Source organism: Trichomonas vaginalis, chromosome V, assembly GCF_026262505.1.
Source record: "Trichomonas vaginalis G3 chromosome V, whole genome shotgun sequence".
Taxonomy (NCBI): Eukaryota; Parabasalia; order Trichomonadida; family Trichomonadidae; genus Trichomonas; species Trichomonas vaginalis.
In genome coordinates, this window is record NC_067207.1 from 7851269 (window position 1) to 7870549 (window position 19281).

General features: G+C 37.5%; 4 protein-coding genes and 1 pseudogene across 5 annotated transcripts, besides 5 other annotated features; 2 read left to right on the forward strand and 3 right to left on the reverse strand.

Annotated features, from left to right (window-relative positions):
* Nucleotides 1-3595: 3595 nt before the first annotated feature.
* Nucleotides 3596-3623: a terminal%2Cinverted (terminal inverted repeat of Mariner transposon ID:TVAGG3_0297580).
* Nucleotides 3596-5879: a mobile genetic element.
* Nucleotides 3676-5783, reverse strand: TVAGG3_0297590 (annotated as a pseudogene). The gene has a single exon. A coding segment is annotated over exon 1 (2108 nt).
* Nucleotides 4178-4321: a mobile genetic element.
* Nucleotides 5852-5879: a terminal%2Cinverted (terminal inverted repeat of Mariner transposon ID:TVAGG3_0297580).
* Nucleotides 5880-6480: 601 nt separating this feature from the next.
* Nucleotides 6481-6870, reverse strand: TVAGG3_0297610 (WD repeat-containing protein 11 family; the record flags this gene model as incomplete). Its single annotated transcript, XM_051229401.1, has 1 exon — nucleotides 6481-6870. One exon carries the CDS (start codon nucleotides 6868-6870, stop codon nucleotides 6481-6483), a length of 390 nt encoding a protein of 129 aa, XP_051099131.1.
* A 322-nt stretch (nucleotides 6871-7192) lies between these two features.
* TVAGG3_0297620 (WD repeat-containing protein 11 family) lies at nucleotides 7193-7911 on the reverse strand (the record flags this gene model as incomplete). The annotated part of the gene is made up of 1 exon (XM_051229402.1): nucleotides 7193-7911. A coding segment is annotated over one exon (719 nt), but the record flags the coding sequence as incomplete, so codon positions are not given.
* Nucleotides 7912-9472: 1561 nt separating this feature from the next.
* Nucleotides 9473-10110, forward strand: TVAGG3_0297630 (protein of unknown function, DUF4106 family; the record flags this gene model as incomplete). Its single annotated transcript, XM_051229403.1, has 1 exon — nucleotides 9473-10110. A coding segment is annotated over one exon (638 nt), but the record flags the coding sequence as incomplete, so codon positions are not given.
* Nucleotides 10111-11857: 1747 nt separating this feature from the next.
* Nucleotides 11858-16674: a mobile genetic element.
* On the forward strand, nucleotides 13663-14464 carry TVAGG3_0297650 (protein of unknown function, DUF4106 family; the record flags this gene model as incomplete). Its single annotated transcript, XM_051229404.1, has 1 exon — nucleotides 13663-14464. A coding segment is annotated over one exon (802 nt), but the record flags the coding sequence as incomplete, so codon positions are not given.
* Nucleotides 16675-19281: the final 2607 nt, after the last annotated feature.

Genomic DNA, 19281 nt, shown 5'->3' on the forward strand with positions numbered 1-19281 from the left:
AGGATCATAATAAGACAAAGTTACTTGTTGTTGTTGAGTTCGCCGCCAATCATAATCCGAGTTAGGTACCGGCAATGTTACATATTCTGACACACTCTCCACACCAGTTATCGAGAGTTCTTTACAACGATGGCAACGAAGTAATTTCAGGCAATATACAGCCAAAATCATACTCAAAAGCTTAAATATTACAAAGACATATTATCTCTTTGCAACAGAAAGCAAGCTTCCAGCGCCTCTGTCACTAGCGTCAAAACATCACAAAATGTTAGCACTGCAACAGCCGTAGCAAGCACGAACAAGACAGAATGGACTTTCAAAGTTAACGCTCCAGAGGATCATAATAAGACAAAGTTACTTGTTGTTGTTGAGTTCGCCGCCAATCATACATCCGAGTTAGGTACCGGCAATGTTACATATTCTGACACACTCTCCACACCAGTTATCGATAGAGTTCTTTACAACGATGGCAACGAAGTAATTTCAGGCAATTTATACTCAGCCAAAATCATACTCAAAATAACTTAACAATTACAAAGACATATTATCTCTTTGCAACAGAAAGCAACGCTTCCAGCGCCTCTGTCACTAGCGTCAAAACATCACAAAATGTTAGCACTGCAACAGCCGTAGCAAGCACGAACAAGACAGAATGGACTTTCAAAGTTAACGCTCCAGAGGATCATAATAAGACAAAGTTACTTGTTGTTGTTGAGTTCGCCGCCAATCATACATCCGAGTTAGGTACCGGCAATGTTACATATTCTGACACACTCTCCACACCAGTTATCGATAGAGTTCTTTACAACGATGGCAACGAAGTAATTTCAGGCAATTTATACTCAGCCAAAATCATACTCAAAAATAACTTAACAATTACAAAGACATATTATCTCTTTGCAACAGAAAGCAACGCTTCCAGCGCCTCTGTCACTAGCGTCAAAACATCACAAAATGTTAGCACTGCAACAGCCGTAGCAAGCACGAACAAGACAGAATGGACTTTCAAAGTTAACGCTCCAGAGGATCATAATAAGACAAAGTTACTTGTTGTTGTTGAGTTCGCCGCCAATCATACATCCGAGTTAGGTACCGGCAATGTTACATATTCTGACACACTCTCCACACCAGTTATCGATAGAGTTCTTTACAACGATGGCAACGAAGTAATTTCAGGCAATTTATACTCAGCCAAAATCATACTCAAAAATAACTTAACAATTACAAAGACATATTATCTCTTTGCAACAGAAAGCAACGCTTCCAGCGCCTCTGTCACTAGCGTCAAAACATCACAAAATGTTAGCACTGCAACAGCCGTAGCAAGCACGAACAAGACAGAATGGACTTTCAAAGTTAACGCTCCAGAGGATCATAATAAGACAAAGTTACTTGTTGTTGTTGAGTTCGCCGCCAATCATACATCCGAGTTAGGTACCGGCAATGTTACATATTCTGACACACTCTCCACACCAGTTATCGATAGAGTTCTTTACAACGATGGCAACGAAGTAATTTCAGGCAATTTATACTCAGCCAAAATCATACTCAAAAATAACTTAACAATTACAAAGACATATTATCTCTTTGCAACAGAAAGCAACGCTTCCAGCGCCTCTGTCACTAGCGTCAAAACATCACAAAATGTTAGCACTGCAACAGCCGTAGCAAGCACGAACAAGACAGAATGGACTTTCAAAGTTAACGCTCCAGAGGATCATAATAAGACAAAGTTACTTGTTGTTGTTGAGTTCGCCGCCAATCATACATCCGAGTTAGGTACCGGCAATGTTACATATTCTGACACACTCTCCACACCAGTTATCGATAGAGTTCTTTACAACGATGGCAACGAAGTAATTTCAGGCAATTTATACTCAGCCAAAATCATACTCAAAAATAACTTAACAATTACAAAGACATATTATCTCTTTGCAACAGAAAGCAACGCTTCCAGCGCCTCTGTCACTAGCGTCAAAACATCACAAAATGTTAGCACTGCAACAGCCGTAGCAAGCACGAACAAGACAGAATGGACTTTCAAAGTTAACGCTCCAGAGGATCATAATAAGACAAAGTTACTTGTTGTTGTTGAGTTCGCCGCCAATCATACATCCGAGTTAGGTACCGGCAATGTTACATATTCTGACACACTCTCCACACCAGTTATCGATAGAGTTCTTTACAACGATGGCAACGAAGTAATTTCAGGCAATTTATACTCAGCCAAAATCATACTCAAAAATAACTTAACAATTACAAAGACATATTATCTCTTTGCAACAGAAAGCAACGCTTCCAGCGCCTCTGTCACTAGCGTCAAAACATCACAAAATGTTAGCACTGCAACAGCCGTAGCAAGCACGAACAAGACAGAATGGACTTTCAAAGTTAACGCTCCAGAGGATCATAATAAGACAAAGTTACTTGTTGTTGTTGAGTTCGCCGCCAATCATACATCCGAGTTAGGTACCGGCAATGTTACATATTCTGACACACTCTCCACACCAGTTATCGATAGAGTTCTTTACAACGATGGCAACGAAGTAATTTCAGGCAATTTATACTCAGCCAAAATCATACTCAAAAATAACTTAACAATTACAAAGACATATTATCTCTTTGCAACAGAAAGCAACGCTTCCAGCGCCTCTGTCACTAGCGTCAAAACATCACAAAATGTTAGCACTGCAACAGCCGTAGCAAGCACGAACAAGACAGAATGGACTTTCAAAGTTAACGCTCCAGAGGATCATAATAAGACAAAGTTACTTGTTGTTGTTGAGTTCGCCGCCAATCATACATCCGAGTTAGGTACCGGCAATGTTACATATTCTCTTGGAACGTCTCCATATTTATCTGCGCCAACTGTTGTTGCTGAAAATCATACAGGACCATTCAAGGCCGGTGAATATATTCCAGTTAAAGTTACATTACAACACTTTGAGGCAAAGACAGGAAACTTCCAATATAGATTCTATGCAGATCAGAAATGGATAGATCTCCAGACGACAATGTAACTGAAGTAGAAACCCCATCTGCAATTAAGAAATTACATGCCGACGAAGGCAAAACATATCTACTCAACATTCCAGCTCCAAAGTATGAAGATATCAAAGAAGATGGGAAAGTTAAACTTCAAATTAGGTTAGCTGGATCCAAAGATCAAGCTCAATCCAATATCATTGAAAACAGAGGTTTCACTTCAGAAACAACAATACGTTGCACCAAGCCCTGATGATTCCAAGCCAACTCCAACACCTGAAAATAGTGGACTTACTGGTGGACAGAAGGCTGGTATTTTATTGGCGTTCTCTTGCTGTTATCCTTATTATTCTTCATCATCTACTTCGTTTTCTGCAGGAAACCATCTAAAGATAATCATCATCTGATATCCAAGATGATTCCGGCTCCGGTGTTAATGTGTAATTTAATTTAATTAAGGAATGTTAATTTGGAAGAAAAGTGAGAAAATTCCTAAAATGCTAAAAATGAATTTTCCAAACGTACTTTTTTATCTCATTTTTTTGATTTTGAAAAATTTGGAGAGAAGAACTCTTCGTTTTTTGAATTTTGTCACGATGGTTTTAAAGTATAGGGTGTCCAAAGGTGTGTTTAGCCAAAACCTGAATACTGCGAATAGAAATAAACAAGTTACATATATATAAAGTTTATTTAAATATAATCACCATTGGATTCAATCACGCGTTCGCAGCGATCGATCCAGGCTTGAAAGACACGCTTTAAATCATCATGAGAAAATTGCTCAAATTGCTCTCTTACAAAATTTTCAAGATCATCTGGACTCGCGAATTCGCGTCCTTCAGCTCTCTTTTTTTAGCGTGCCGATAAAATAAAAGTCAAGGGTGTGCATATCAGGTGAATAAATTGGGTTTGGAACAACTTTGACATTGTTTTCCACCAAGTAATTCATTACCTTATGACTTTTGTGAACTCTTGAATTATCAAAATGAATTGCAAACTTTTGTTTTTGTTGTTTGGATTTCTCAAACTCATCAGAATTGATAATTTGAGTAAGAACATTGTCAATTAGATACTGAGCATTCATCGTATTAGGTTTTTGAAGAATATCAATTGCGATGATGTCATTTACGCCCCAAAAAACCGACAACATCATCATTGGTGTGTCAATTTTTTTCTTCGGGAATGTTTGCGGATTTTTCTCGTAAACGAAAAAGGGGATTTGACGGAGTCAAATCCCCGCTCGCAAAAAGTGGACTTTACATGTCAAATTTTATATGCATGTAATGTCCACTTTTATGAGTTTTAGGAAGGAATTGGAAGCCATGAGTTACTGACATTTCATCAGTATCTCATAGCCTCCAATTCCTTCTTAAAATGGGAGAAACTTTGTCCGAATAGTTTAACATTCGGACAAAGTTTCTCCCATTTTAAGAAGGAATTGGAGGGTAAGAGATATACCATATGAATGTATATCTCTTACCCTCCAATTCCTTCTAGAAAGTGTCCAAACTTTGGGTTAATTGCAAACTATTAACCCAAAGTTTGGACACTTTCAAGTGGAGATGGAAGGCTTTGGGTATATATTAATACAATATACCTCAAAGCCTTCCATCTCCACTACAAATGGGAGAAACTTTGTCCGAATAGTTTAACATTCGGACAAAGTTTCTCCCATCTTTCAATGTAATTGCTACCTGTGAGGTACTGACTTGAAGTCAGTGCTTCACAGGTAGCAATATCCAAAAATTTAAAAACATTTTATCAGTTCGTTAAAGAACTAGAGCCTCCTAGGTACTGAACCAGAATCAGTGCCTAGGGGACTCTAGTGATCTATATAAATCTGAGAAACTTTGAGGAAATTGTTCGACATTTCCTCAAAGTTTCTCAGCAATTTAGCGAGGAATGTTCGTTATCGTGTAGATATTTATATAATATATACATGATAACAAACATTCCCGCTAAAAGATGTAAAATCTTATAAGAAATGATTGCAAAAGAATAACAAATTGCAACAAATTTTATATGAAACTGAACCTTATGAGGTAGTGATTCAAGATCACCGCCTCATAAGATTCAGTTTCAATCTCAAGTATCTCAAAAGTAAGGCTCTATTTTTTGCCATGTAAAGTGTCACTTTACTGTCAAACCGTTTTTATCGTTTTCGTTTACAACATTTTCATCCTTCGGGATCCATATGATTTTGGCTTCTGTTGCATATTGAAACCAAGACTCGTCCCCTGTTACTAAAAAGCGAAACTTCTTGGATTGATACGCACCCAATATAGAGAGGAGCTCTTTCGAAGATTGGACTCTAGATTTTTTTTGAACTGAATTAAGGTTGTGCGGAACCCAACGTGTATACGCTAGTTTGTAGTTCAAATAATTGTGCAGATAATAACTGACTGTTGTACGTGGTATCTTTGTCATCTCCTCTATCCTTCTAAGTGATGCTCTTGGGTCTTCATCTAGCGCTTGAAGAATTGCTTTGATTTTTCTTTGATCCGGCGATTTTTTGTCAATTTTTATGATGGGCGCCTTTTTGTTCATGAAGTGATACATCCTAACATGATACGTTACAGTGGAATAGCTAGGAGCATCCATACCGAAGCATTTTACCAATGTCTCGTAGATTTTTTTACAGTCTTTGCATTTTTTGCAAGAGCGAGGATGTTTTCTTTATGATTCATTAAAAAAATGAAAAAAATCCCGCCAAAATTTCCCGCGAAACCGCCTCTTGTCTCAAAATTCATTTTATATCCCGGCATGGCGCCAAAATACAACATACTCATCATATACATATATTCATATTTTTTATTATATATTTATAATCAGCATATATCTCCTTTAATAGTCTCATATAGAGCGCTGTGCTAAACGCACCTTTGGACACCCTATATATTATACACATGTATTGATATTACTATTTTTGTATATTTTAAGAGAAAATTATATTCTCCTAAAGTGAAAACAATTTTCCAAATTGCAGCTCCTTCAAAGATTTCTGAAGACTCAACGGTTAAAATTACAGTTTCTATCACAGATCCAGCTGGTCAAACTGCTACCTCTTTATATTAATATAATATTTATTTTGATATATTTTTTAGTTTAACTTTTTTCTTTGATAAATATTTTATTTTATATTTTAAACCCTTTATTTTTTAATTAAATCATGTCTTGTAAATCAAATTACAACATGGCAAACTTTTGATTCGATATATATAGTTTACGTAACAAGTGATAGCTCCATTAGAAAGCTGAGTTTTGAAAATTACAATACATAGCATATCATTTCCAGACTTTCCCACTTTATTTTTTTTTTATTTTTTTTTAAAATGTTTCGTAATTTCAGGATGCTTTTCCCCTTTAACTTTGTTAAATGCGTAATTTTTTTCTATCTGACAACTGGCTTGAAAGATCATTGAAAATGCGATATAAACAATTTCATTTTTTTTCGACTTTTTTTTATAAATAAAGAAAATAAATATACAAATAAAATTATTTCTTAATTATTTTGTCATATTTGACAATTATATCCTGTCTCAAAGTATCCAAATCCGCAAACTGTGTTGCGTATCTCGAAGTGTCTTCGTCGTACGGCTTAATTACATCAGCCCTATCCAAGAACATCATCAAATGAAACGCGAGAGCTTTGTATTTTATCTGCATCAAAATTGCCAAAGCAGGATGGAAATCTCTTATTGATATGAACAGCAACAAAGCGTTCATTGCATTTCCAGTATCCAAGAAGTGGTGGGCGGCTCTTCTCAACAAACTCTTCGACTCATTCGAAAACTCTTCCAATTTGCAGACTTCGACAGAATCTTCCCATCTTCCGTTGTCCTGAAGATATCTTGCGGCAGAAAGATTAGCGCCAGCTAAATGCATCAATATACAGCCTTCTATAAATCTGTGCTGTGCAAAAAGTGGAACAGCGGTTGTTATCAAAAATTCTGTCACGTTTTGTGGCAAAATTTTATCTTCGTAACCGAGAAGCAACGCCGAACAAATGCTTGCCACTATTGTGAACTCGCTTTTGTTGGAGAGACTCTTGAAAACTTCGACAGCTCCTCTTCTATCACCCATTCTGAACTTGAACAACAAGTTGAAAATGGCAGAAATCGGAGTATCTGCAGGAGAAAACAGAGAAGATTGAATCCTCAACGCGGAAACAACTTCTTCTTTCCCTCCAAACATGGAATGTCGTGCTTGCAACCTCGGACCTCCCAAACTACGTGAAACACACTTCCAAATAATGGAATCAGTTGGAAATCCATGGTCATTAGCTATCTCAGCTATTTGAAGTGCTTCTGACCATGTTCCTGTAGTAGGATTCGTTAATAATTGCTCACCCATAAGCTCTAACCGTTGCTGGGCGGTTTTTAGCGGTTTTAAGAGGGCAGGTGAAGTGATTCTTTTTACAGATCTCCAGTCTCTTGCAATAACGAATTTCACGGCTTCGTCATTGAGCGGGGAGACGAGGACGAGTCCATTTCCTGTTACAGCGAATGAGGAAACAGAAAAAGGACAACTTTCCACTTTTTCAAGTGAAAAACCAAATTTTCCGTCTCTCGCGTGTACGTACAATCCGCTGGATGATCTCTCGAACTCTATCCTGTCTATGTCGATGAAAGGAGAGTATGTTTGCTTCGATGTACCGAAAGCAAAGTCGTAAAACATAATTACGCCGTCTGTGTCAGCAGTTATGATGCAATCGCCTTTCCAAGCAAGACAAGTTGTCCTGGAGTTCTCCCGTGAGTTACGCAGCCTCAGAACAGGCATCTGTGCTATGCCGTTCTTGTATGTGTAGACTTGGATTTCTCCGGTAGATAATAATACGGCGAAATTGGGAGTATCGCCTTGGAAACATGTTGCTGGTATTCTGGATACTTGGACTGCAACAGCGGTGATGGATGTTTGAAGAGTCATCGGCTTTTGTTTGACATCATAAAAAATACCAAGGTCGTATTTGCCGTGGACGAAAACGCCGAGCTCCTCTGAACATATTAGGTCTGTGGCAGGGCCAAGGCGAGTGTGGATTGGAATAACTTGGCGCTTGGGAAGATTTATTGATCCACACTCGGTTTTTGAGTACCACAGAAGGACATCTTTGGTAAGGAACTTGATCTTTTCAATGGATGTGCTGGATGCAAGGTAGTTCTGTGTGTATTTCCCTTCTGAAACGTCTGCGAAAATTATCTTTCCGGTTGGAGTGCCGAAAGCAAGGATTCCGTCGTAGAAATCGTAACAGGTTGGTATCTGTGGTATAATTTGAGACTGCGCGATGACGTAAGGTATATCATCTTTTATGGCAAACATAACTAAGCCATTTGATGGAGAGAACGCGATGTATCGCTCGGGAAGTGCACGGTTACATGCAGCGGATAGTGGTAAATACTTCGATTTTAAGTCAAACAGCTCTCTTTTCAATTTTATTGTTCCTGATTTTGTAAAAATGTAGTCTTCGTTACAGATATAGATACTGAGTGACGAGTCTTGACCATAAACTGTAATTTCGTTGTCATTTGTTAAAGAAGGAAGCAGTTTATGGAAAGATGATTGGGATGATTCATCGATTACAAGATTTCGGCCAGATTTGGTCGCTATGTTAAACGTAAGTATTTTTCCTTCAAGCATAATTAATAAAATATTACTAATATGGGGATGATGTTGAATTTCTACGATTTTTTCTGATTTATCTAAAGTATGGGATTGAGATTGAGATGTTGGAGCCTGCTTGGCATTCTTTGACGTGATAATTGTAAAGGATGGACCATTAGAATATAGAATTGCAGTGAATATATCTGAACTATTAACAGCCATCCTTGTATATGTACCAGGAACATCTATCTTCCAAAGTATTCGTGAGTTTTTCGCTTGATCTTCAGCTTCATACGGCCAAAAATCGATACTATAAATTGTATTTGGTTCTGCAAAGCCTAAAACGATTTTACGGGACCATTGAAGCTCCGATACATACTGAGCTTCAGATACTTGACGAGTGATTCCGAGTGTAAGACCTGATTCACAATCCCATAACAAAACTCTTCCGCAATCGTCTGAAATTGCAAGATAAGGTAGCTCATAGTGGAATTTAAGGCAAGTTATGTTAGAATTTAGAATTTCAATGGATCATAAGAAAGAAATATCATTTTTAGTAGTTTTATAGAGATAAATTGTGCCTTTACCGGCTAATGCAAGTAGCCCACATGCTTCCCAGTCCATGCTCCCTGTGTTGAACACTTTACTAGGTGGACAAAGTGAAGCAAATCGTATCTTAGCTTTATTAAAAGGATTCGCTTGCATTTTTTTTATAAATTGATATCGTCAAAAATTTTAATTCTACAATGTTTTAAATATATTAATATTTAGTTGTACAGAATCAAATCACATCTACTTGAAAAAAAAAAGGTAGTGGGGCTTCCAGGCGCGTTGCGCCCTCTAGCCCCGAAGATGTTTAGTATAAAACCGCTTTTTAACTTCACTTAAAATGCCACGTAAGCTACGTAAGAATATACGTAAGAGGAAGGGAGCATTGAAACATCCAATAGTAAAACTGACACCACAACAACAGTTGCAACAACAAATGCTGAATGACCCCACTATGTTGCAACAAATGTCAAGCAACCCTATGCTTTTAAACCGAGTTATTGGTGCACAGAGTGGAGGTTTAAGAGCGGCACTTTTAGCGAAAATGGCAGGCTATGGTGGAGCTGCAGACGGAACAGCTTATAACCCTCAAAGTCAAATGAATTTGAGTTCACTCAAAAATCAAATAACAGATGTCAAAAAGTCAAACATAGACATACAGAAACAAATAAGTGAAAACGAAAAGAAACTAGAATATGACAGACACACAAAGAAACTCAATGAGTTAAACGTAGAGAAAAAGAAGAAAGAAGAACAACTGAAAGAACTAAGTACAGAGGAATATGCGAAAAAAGTGTCAGAAAAAGCAGCAGAAGTAGCAAAAATGGAACAAGATGTTATAAATTTGAAAAACCATACTACTCAATATAAAGTACTGAAAGATGAAGAAATAAAACAAAAAGCCCTGAAGACATATATGGATAGCGATGAGTATAAAAAAGAAGTTGAAGCAAATGTAAAGGCAGAAAAACTTTTACAGTTGCAAAACCAAACCGTACAGTATGAAAACTTAGCACAAGAAAGTAAAAATAACGACGCAGCCATGCAAAAGGCAATGAAAAGCGCAGAATATATAAAAGCTAATAATGACTGGTTAGACGCCCAAGCCAACGCTAAAGCAGCCCAACTTATAGGGTCAATAAGGACAAAAATACAAGCGGATGAAGACAGTTCAAATGAAGCTTTAACGAATGCTGACTTTAAGAACGCCTTCGAAGCTCTTCATAGTAAGGTGAAACTAGTGAACGACTTCTCATCTGGAAAGAAACTGAAGTCTGAAGGTTTCGACAAAGAGTTAAAAGAAGTAGCACAAAATATGACGAAAATAACAGATGCAGCAACGAGACAGGCAGTTCAAAGTGCCCATGACGCCGTTAGAACAGCTGTTGTGGAAAGTCAAGAAAAAGAGTTACAACAGACCAAAAGAGACCTAGTAAATGCTTTCTTAAGAACGAAAAGTCAGGTAGGACATTATGCTGCAGATGGAACATATGTGCCAGCTGGTGGAACTTATATACCAGCTGGTGGAACTTATATACTAGCTAGTGGAACTTATATACCACCAAACCCTCCAAGAGAAGCACCTGCACCAGGACTACCTAAAACATTTACATCGTCACATGGACACAGACACAGGCATGCACCAAAACCAACACAACAACCAACAGTTCAAAATCCAGCACCACAACAACAACAACAACCAGCACAACAACCACCTCCACAACCAGCACAGCAACCAACAGTTCAAAACCCTGCACAACAACCACCTCCACAACCAGCACAGCAACCAACAGTTCAAAACCCTGCACAACAACCACCTCCACAACCAGCACAACAACCACAAACAGAGCAAGGACATAAAAGAAGTAGAGAACAAGGAAACCAAGATTTCTTAAAAATGCTTAAGGAAGAATATGGTTACCCAGATACTCTTGACTTTAGTGACAGATATAAAGAAGCTATTAGAAAGTTCAAGGAAGGAAATACAGACCCGAACCTATTTAGCTTTATGGTTCAGCACCAAATGGGATATAATTTCAAACCTGGAAAATACAAGCTCGCTAAGGGATATGATTTAATAGCATATCATCCAAATGACATGAACGAATTTACTCCGAGATATTTGGTGTCAGAGCTAAATGACAATTCAACTCTCTTCATGAAACGCGTAAAAAATAGAGACGGAACGAAAGAAGAAAGGTTTATGAGTCCGGATGACTTAGATAGGGAACTTTTTAAAAACGGTCTCGGAATATATGAAATGCCAGCAGATGAGGTACAAGAAACTCAACAGGAAGAAGTTCAGATACAACCAGACATGGAAGAAATAGTTCAGCAACAACAGCTAGAAGAGCCTGAAGGAAACGAACAAGTCCCTCCTTTGGAAACTAACCTCACAGAACTAGATGAAGATTTGGAACAGCCGAAAAATCTTGACCCTCAACAAGAGTATGAGGTGAATATGGAATCTTTCCAAGAGTCTAAAAAAAATTCGGCTGACATAGTAGAAGAATATCGAAAAATGTTTGCCGACATACAAAAGACTCCAACATCAGATGAAAATATTCAGCATAGAATGGAAGTACTGAAAGATAATGTACGCAAATACAACAATCCTTTTTACTTACGACCATATAACGTTCAATCTTTGGCTGAACTCGGTGAAAATAAAAGGTTAAATTTCAACAAAACATATAGAAATGAAACATTGTTTAAAGTTCATTCAGAACCTAACCAATATGGAAACAAACCTACTTTTGTTTCTGCAGACTATGGAACTACAATGAGATGGGGTCATAAAGCTAATCCGGATAGGTGGTTCATAAACTTACAACCACAATTCCAAGAAGTTGTAGACGCAATGGAAGTGAATGGTGAACCAGATATAGCTGGTATTTTCAGCGCGGCTTTAATGCCATTGAAAGATATGAAAGATGCAGATATTTTGAACCAGTATGAAATGAACATGGCTGATGGAAATATAACACCTGACGTTCTAAAACATTTATCTCAAAGAACTACACAGAACCATAGAGATGGTATATTTGGTGAAGAGTTTAGAAAGACAGTTAGGGAGAGAGAAGGAAGAGAACCTATTGTACATGACCTTGCAAACGAAAGTTTACAAAATGTCATAAAAACTTACTTTGCAGACAATGAACCGAGAAGGGATGAATATTTAAGAAAACTCAAATGGACAGTACCAAATGAAATGTTAGTATTGAAAAACATGTTCCTTGACAAAATAAAACCAACTACAGAAATAAATGACGAAAGACTGAAACATTGGGTAAAAGCTTTCCCATTCACAAAAGATATTATTGGTAACATGGAAAGAAAACCAGAATGGCTACAAAAACATATATTTGGAAACGAGCTTATTCCATATGGACAAGCTCTGTTTGAAGAGCTTGAACCGGAAACTCAGGAAAGAGTCATGCAAACAATACGCGAAGACTCAAATACAAACTATGACAAAATCTTTCTAGGATATAGGTTACCTGAGATGGGCGACCAGAGCCCAAAGGCAAAAAGGACATGGGAAATTTACAACATACTAGGTGAACATGAGGCAAAGATGCAACAACTTGAAGCAGAGGGCAAGTTACCAAAAGCGACACCAAAGAAGAAGAGAAGAGTAGAACAAAGTGAAAGTAGTGAAGAAGTAACTTCATCTAGTGAAAGTAGTGGCAATGAAGGAAAAAGAAGAGTTAAAAACTCAGTCAGGAAGAAAGTAAAGCTTGGTCCGAGTGGGTTCTATTATGACATATAAATCCAACTATTCTATATTTTTACCCATATGAAATGTACGCCGCTCAGAATATAACGCCAACAGTTTTGGATGCCATGAATGGAAATGTTTCCGAATGGTATAACGAATGCGACAATGCCATTAGAAGGTCAGAAATAGTTCCTGGAACTTACGAATATACAACTGCTGTTTCTTATGGAAACGTAGGTGAGTTTGGAGAAGGTTCTTCAACAACAGTAGATATTGCTTGCGACAGGTTTCATATTATTTCTATTGACAACTCTTTCTTATACGTGGAACAAGACATTGAAATAAAACCTTCTGCCAAGTTGTCTGAAAAGAAAGGTTGCAATGGAATTTTCTATGTCGGATACCAATATGCTCCAGAAGTTTTCATGGGATATAAGATATATTCTAACTCTGACTTAGTTCAAACAGTAACATGGGCAAACTATGAATGGTTCGCTTTAAGAAACTCAGTACAACCACAAGCTAGAGAACAAACAGACCAGTATGCAACTATTGAGAAAATAAGAAGACTTGACCCTAACGTTCCAGGAGTTTATGTTAACCTTTCTGGTTCAGATGGAACTGCTGCCACTAAAGTAAAACTGAAACTTAGAGTTCCTTTGTCATCTTTCCTCATCTTCAGGTTTTTAAGATACTTGCCAAACTGGGCAGGAAAAATTTCTATCGAACTTACTCCAAGCAAAAATAACTTAGTCATTGCACCAACACAAGACCCATTCACTCTTACAGACGTAAAGGGAACAAATAAAACGTCATTCGCCGAATTTTGCAAAGACAAAGTTGACTTAGACTTTGGTTTCTCAAACCTCAACACTGAAGTAAACTATTATTTCAATGCTGCTGGAGATGCTTGGGACCCAGTTAAGTTCACATGCGAAAAATTTGAATGCAAGAGAATAGAAAGCAGACTTGCAGTCTATATGTTGGACCCAGATATTTCAAATGCTTTAGCTGCCAAATATATTGCAGTTCCACTTATGTTCCCTATACACCAAATATCTGTCAAAGACTTTGCAGGTGAAGTTGGAAACCAAAGTGCTGACCCAGGTGCAAGAACAGATATTGCCTTAACAACTGCAATGAAACATGCAGATACTATGTTTGTTCTTTTCAGACGAACTATAAATGACTATTCTTGTTTCTACAACCCTGGTATTAAATATCATATAAACATAGATGGCAAATATTATCCAAGAGAAGAATATTCTACAGTTGAGGATATGAGGTCATACAACTTGACATTAGATGCTATGAACTTTAACAACAACTTCACAACAACCATTAACCCTGAAATGCAAAGTTCTATTATGCCATATGTGAAAGTATGGACCCATACAGGAGGTCAAAAAACTCAATATACAAATGGAGACCGTTCAAACTTTTGGCTTGGCATTCCATTTGCTGACTCAGAAGACTTTATGGGTGGTATTTCAACTGTTGGTACAGTTCAAATACAATATACTGGTGACAGAGACGGTCCAGATGAATTGAAAGCAAAGAAGTTTACAAAACCAATAGCACTTTTCACGGAAGATGCTCTTTTGAAAATTCGTTCGATGAAACCTGCTGGGGCTCCTCAGATTGGCATAACGACAGCTTCCATCGAGCAGATTTTGGCAGCAGGTCAGTAAGTTGTTCTTGAACTGACTTCTCTCCGTCAAATATTGACAGTACGCCAGTTTTGACATAATATTGTATTATAAACTTTCCTTTAGAAATATCTGTAAGTTTTGAAGTTATATTTTTGTCTGCTTCAAGAACTTTCACCATTTCAGTTATACCAACTTTCTTTGCTTTATGAAAATATTTAGGTTCAGCAAAGACTGCTATTCTATAACATTTTCCATTGTTTGTGTAAAGAACTATTCTGTCAATGTATTTGTATTGTTTGTGTGTGTAAACTTTGTTTTGCTTCAATTCGAAGAGATATCTGAATACGTCCATCTTTTTATTCTAAGTAAAATGTCATTTCCGAAAAATAGAAGTGTAAGTGTTTCAAAAGGTTTAATGGCGGTGGCAGATGTGAAGTTAAATTCACCAACTCAAACAAACAGTCAAAGTGTTGTTGTCAATGTCAAAGACAGAGATGTTGAAGTGGGGAAACCATACGAAGACGAAGATGGTATAACAATAGTTCCTGTAAAAGAACAACCAACATATCCTGAAGTTAGCAGAGACTTAAGTTCTGTTGCAGATATTCGAAACGACTACCAACAACTGAAAGACAAACTTAAAACTCAGGAGAAGATTTGTCAAGCTTTAAGTATAATGTTAAACTTGGTCGAACACAACCCTGTAAAAGTGAACTCATATGTCATTGCACCTCATGAAGTTTTGAAAGAACTATTGAAACTTTTGACAGAGGCAGACGATATAAACATCAAAGAAATAGAACCCGACATTAGTTGCTGTGGTGTTTCATATAATGTCATTGACAAGATATACGTTATGAAAGGAGGTGAAACGTTGAACTTAAAATATAGTTTCCCAGACGTTATAAAAATATTTGACGACCACAACATTTCATTAAAATTTATTTGCTAAGTAAATGGCAGAAGACATAATGGTTTATACTATTACGACTAAAAACCCTGAGTCATATAATTCTATAACAACAAACTTACAAAGTCCTCAAGGACGATATTGTAAACTAACCTTAAACACAATGACGACTAAAGCCTGTTTTGCTCTTTTGACACCAGAAGACTTTATTGTTGTGAATGGTAAAAAATACTCCTTTGAAGATACTTACTCAGATATACCACCAACAGGTTTTGTTGACTTATTTAATACTTTAAGGACGGGTGTAACATGTGCTGCAACTAGAGCAGGTTTCATTATGTTTGGATGTCCGACTGAGTTTACTATAAACGATATGAGTTATAATACAAAACTTATATCTGGTTTTTACTACCAACAGTTTCCTATAACAGGAAAAGGTGTCATACAAGGAATGTCTGTTCCATTGACTTTAAGCACACCAATCTTATATATTGTTTCAAACTTAGGTTCAAAGTGTTATTCGAATGTCGACAGAAACTATTATGACCAAAAGATACTTATGCGTATAAACAATACTTTCTCTGCTGGTTTGCCTATTGTTCATTCGAATGCAGAGTTTTCAGCTTTAGTAAACTCAAACACTTTAGCAAACATAAACTTAACCTTAGTTGACGCAAACTTTGTTCCTGTAAAACTTTTATGTCCTATGTATTTGTCAATGACGGCAGAAAGTTTCGAATTGGAAGATGCAACTGGTGAAAGTATTGTATTACAAGAACAACTTCAACAACAAATAGCTCAAGAACAACAAATGCAACAAATGGAACAAATGGAACAACAAGCTCAAGAATAAAAAAATATTTTTTTTTATTTTTATAAAAAAATGTACAGAATAGATGTTTCAGATTTTTATGACTTCCAAGCATTCAGAAATATGTGTCCATTTCGAGACTATAACAAAGCAGTCGAAAATTTGAAACGTTTAGTCATTTATGTTGACTCTGCCCCAGAATGTTATGTCATGAAAGAATGGGATGTTGTCTTTAACAAACCAAGAGCAACAATAGTGTCTGAACAAGAATGTAGACAGAAACTTAAGAAAATAAAAGTTGTACAAGTTGGAAGGAAGATGTTAGATGCTTGGGATATCTTATTGTCAAAGTTAGAAGATTTTTCAGTTCGAGGTATAAAGTTCTATACACCATCTCCAAACTTCTATTCTATCTTCACTGGATATAAATACGAACAAGTAGAATGGACTTTCAAAGTTAACGCTCCAGAGGATCATAATAAGACAAAGTTACTTGTTGTTGTTGAGTTCGCCGCCAATCATAAATCCAACTTAGGTACCGGTAATGTTACATATTCTTCCACAGTCCCCACACCAGTTATCGAGAGTGTTCAATACAACGAGGCAACGAAGTAATTTCAGGCAATCCATACACAGCCAAAATCATACTCGAAACAGGCTTAAATATTACAAAGACATATTATCTCTTTGCAACAGAAAGCGAAGCTTCCAACGCCTCTGCCACTAGCGTCGCAATATCACAAAATGTTCTCAATGCAACAGCCGTAGCAAGCGGGAACAAGAAAGAATGGACTTTCAAAGTTAACGCTACAAAGGATCATAATAAGACAAAGTTACTTGTTGTTGTTGAGACCGACGCCGATCATAAATCCAACTTAGGTACCGGTAATGTTACATATTCTTCCACAGTCCCCACACCAGTTATCGAGAGTGTTCAATACAACGATGGCAACGAAGTAATTTCAGGCAATCCATACACAGCCAAAATCATACTCGAAACAGGCTTAAATATTACAAAGACATATTATCTCTTTGCAACAGAAAGCGAAGCTTCCAACGCCTCTGCCACTAGCGTCGCAATATCACAAAATGTTCTCAATGCAACAGCCGTAGCAAGCGGGAACAAGAAAGAATGGACTTTCAAAGTTAACGCTACAAAGGATCATAATAAGACAAAGTTACTTGTGTGTGTTGAGACCGACGCCGATCATAAATCCAACTTAGGTACCAATGTTACATATTCTTCCACAGTCCCCACACCAGTTATCGAGAGTGTTCAATACAACGATGGCAACGAAGTAATTTCAGGCAATCCATACACAGCCAAAATCATACTCGAAACAGGCTTAAATATTACAAAGACATATTATCTCTTTGCAACAGAAAGCGAAGCTTCCAACGCCTCTGCCACTAGCGTCGCAATATCACAAAATGTTCTCAATGCAACAGCCGTAGCAAGCGGGAACAAGAAAGAATGGACTTTCAAAGTTAACGCTACAAAGGATCATAATAAGACAAAGTTACTTGTTGTTGTTGAGACCGACGCCGATCATAAATCCAACTTAGGTACCGGTAATGTTACATATTCTTCCACAGTCCCCACACCAGTTATCGAGAGTGTTCAATACAACGATGGCAACGAAGTAATTTCAGGCAATCCATACACAGCCAAAATCATACTCGAAACAGGCTTAAATATTACAAAGACATATTATCTCTTTGCAACAGAAAGCGAAGCTTCCAACGCCTCTGCCACTAGCGTCGCAATATCACAAAATGTTCTCAATGCAACAGCCGTAGCAAGCGGAACAAGAAAGAATGGACTTTCAAAGTTAACGCTACAAAGGATCATAATAAGACAAAGTTACTTGTTGTTGTTGAGACCGACGCCGATCATAAATCCAACTTAGGTACCGGTAATGTTACATATTCTTCCACAGTCCCCACACCAGTTATCGAGAGTGTTCAATACAACGATGGCAACGAAGTAATTTCAGGCAATCCATACACAGCCAAAATCATACTCGAAACAGGCTTAAATATTACAAAGACATATTATCTCTTTGCAACAGAAAGCGAAGCTTCCAACGCCTCTGCCACTAGCGTCGCAATATCACAAAATGTTCTCAATGCAACAGCCGTAGCAAGCGGGAACAAGAAAGAATGGACTTTCAAAGTTAACGCTACAAAGGATCATAATAAGACAAAGTTACTTGTTGTTGTTGAGACCGACGCCGATCATAAATCCAACTTAGGTACCGGTAATGTTACATATTCTTCCACAGTCCCCACACCAGTTATCGAGAGTGTTCAATACAACGATGGCAACGAAGTAATTTCAGGCAATCCATACACAGCCAAAATCATACTCGAAACAGGCTTAAATATTACAAAGACATATTATCTCTTTGCAACAGAAAGCGAAGCTTCCAACGCCTCTGCCACTAGCGTCGCAATATCACAAAATGTTCTCAATGCAACAGCCGTAGCAAGCGGGAACAAGAAAGAATGGACTTTCAAAGTTAACGCTACAAAGGATCATAATAAGACAAAGTTACTTGTTGTTGTTGAGACCGACGCCGATCATAAATCCAACTTAGGTACCGGTAATGTTACATATTCTTCCACAGTCCCCACACCAGTTATCGAGAGTGTTCAATACAACGATGGCAACGAAGTAATTTCAGGCAATCCATACACAGCCAAAATCATACTCGAAACAGGCTTAAATATTACAAAGACATATTATCTCTTTGCAACAGAAAGCGAAGCTTCCAACGCCTCTGCCACTAGCGTCGCAATATCACAAAATGTTCTCAATGCAACAGCCGTAGCAAGCGGGAACAAGAAAGAATGGACTTTCAAAGTTAACGCTACAAAGGATCATAATAAGACAAAGTTACTTGTTGTTGTTGAGACCGACGCCGATCATAAATCCAACTTAGGTACCGGTAATGTTACATATTCTTCCACAGTCCCCACACCAGTTATCGAGAGTGTTCAATACAACGATGGCAACGAAGTAATTTCAGGCAATCCATACACAGCCAAAATC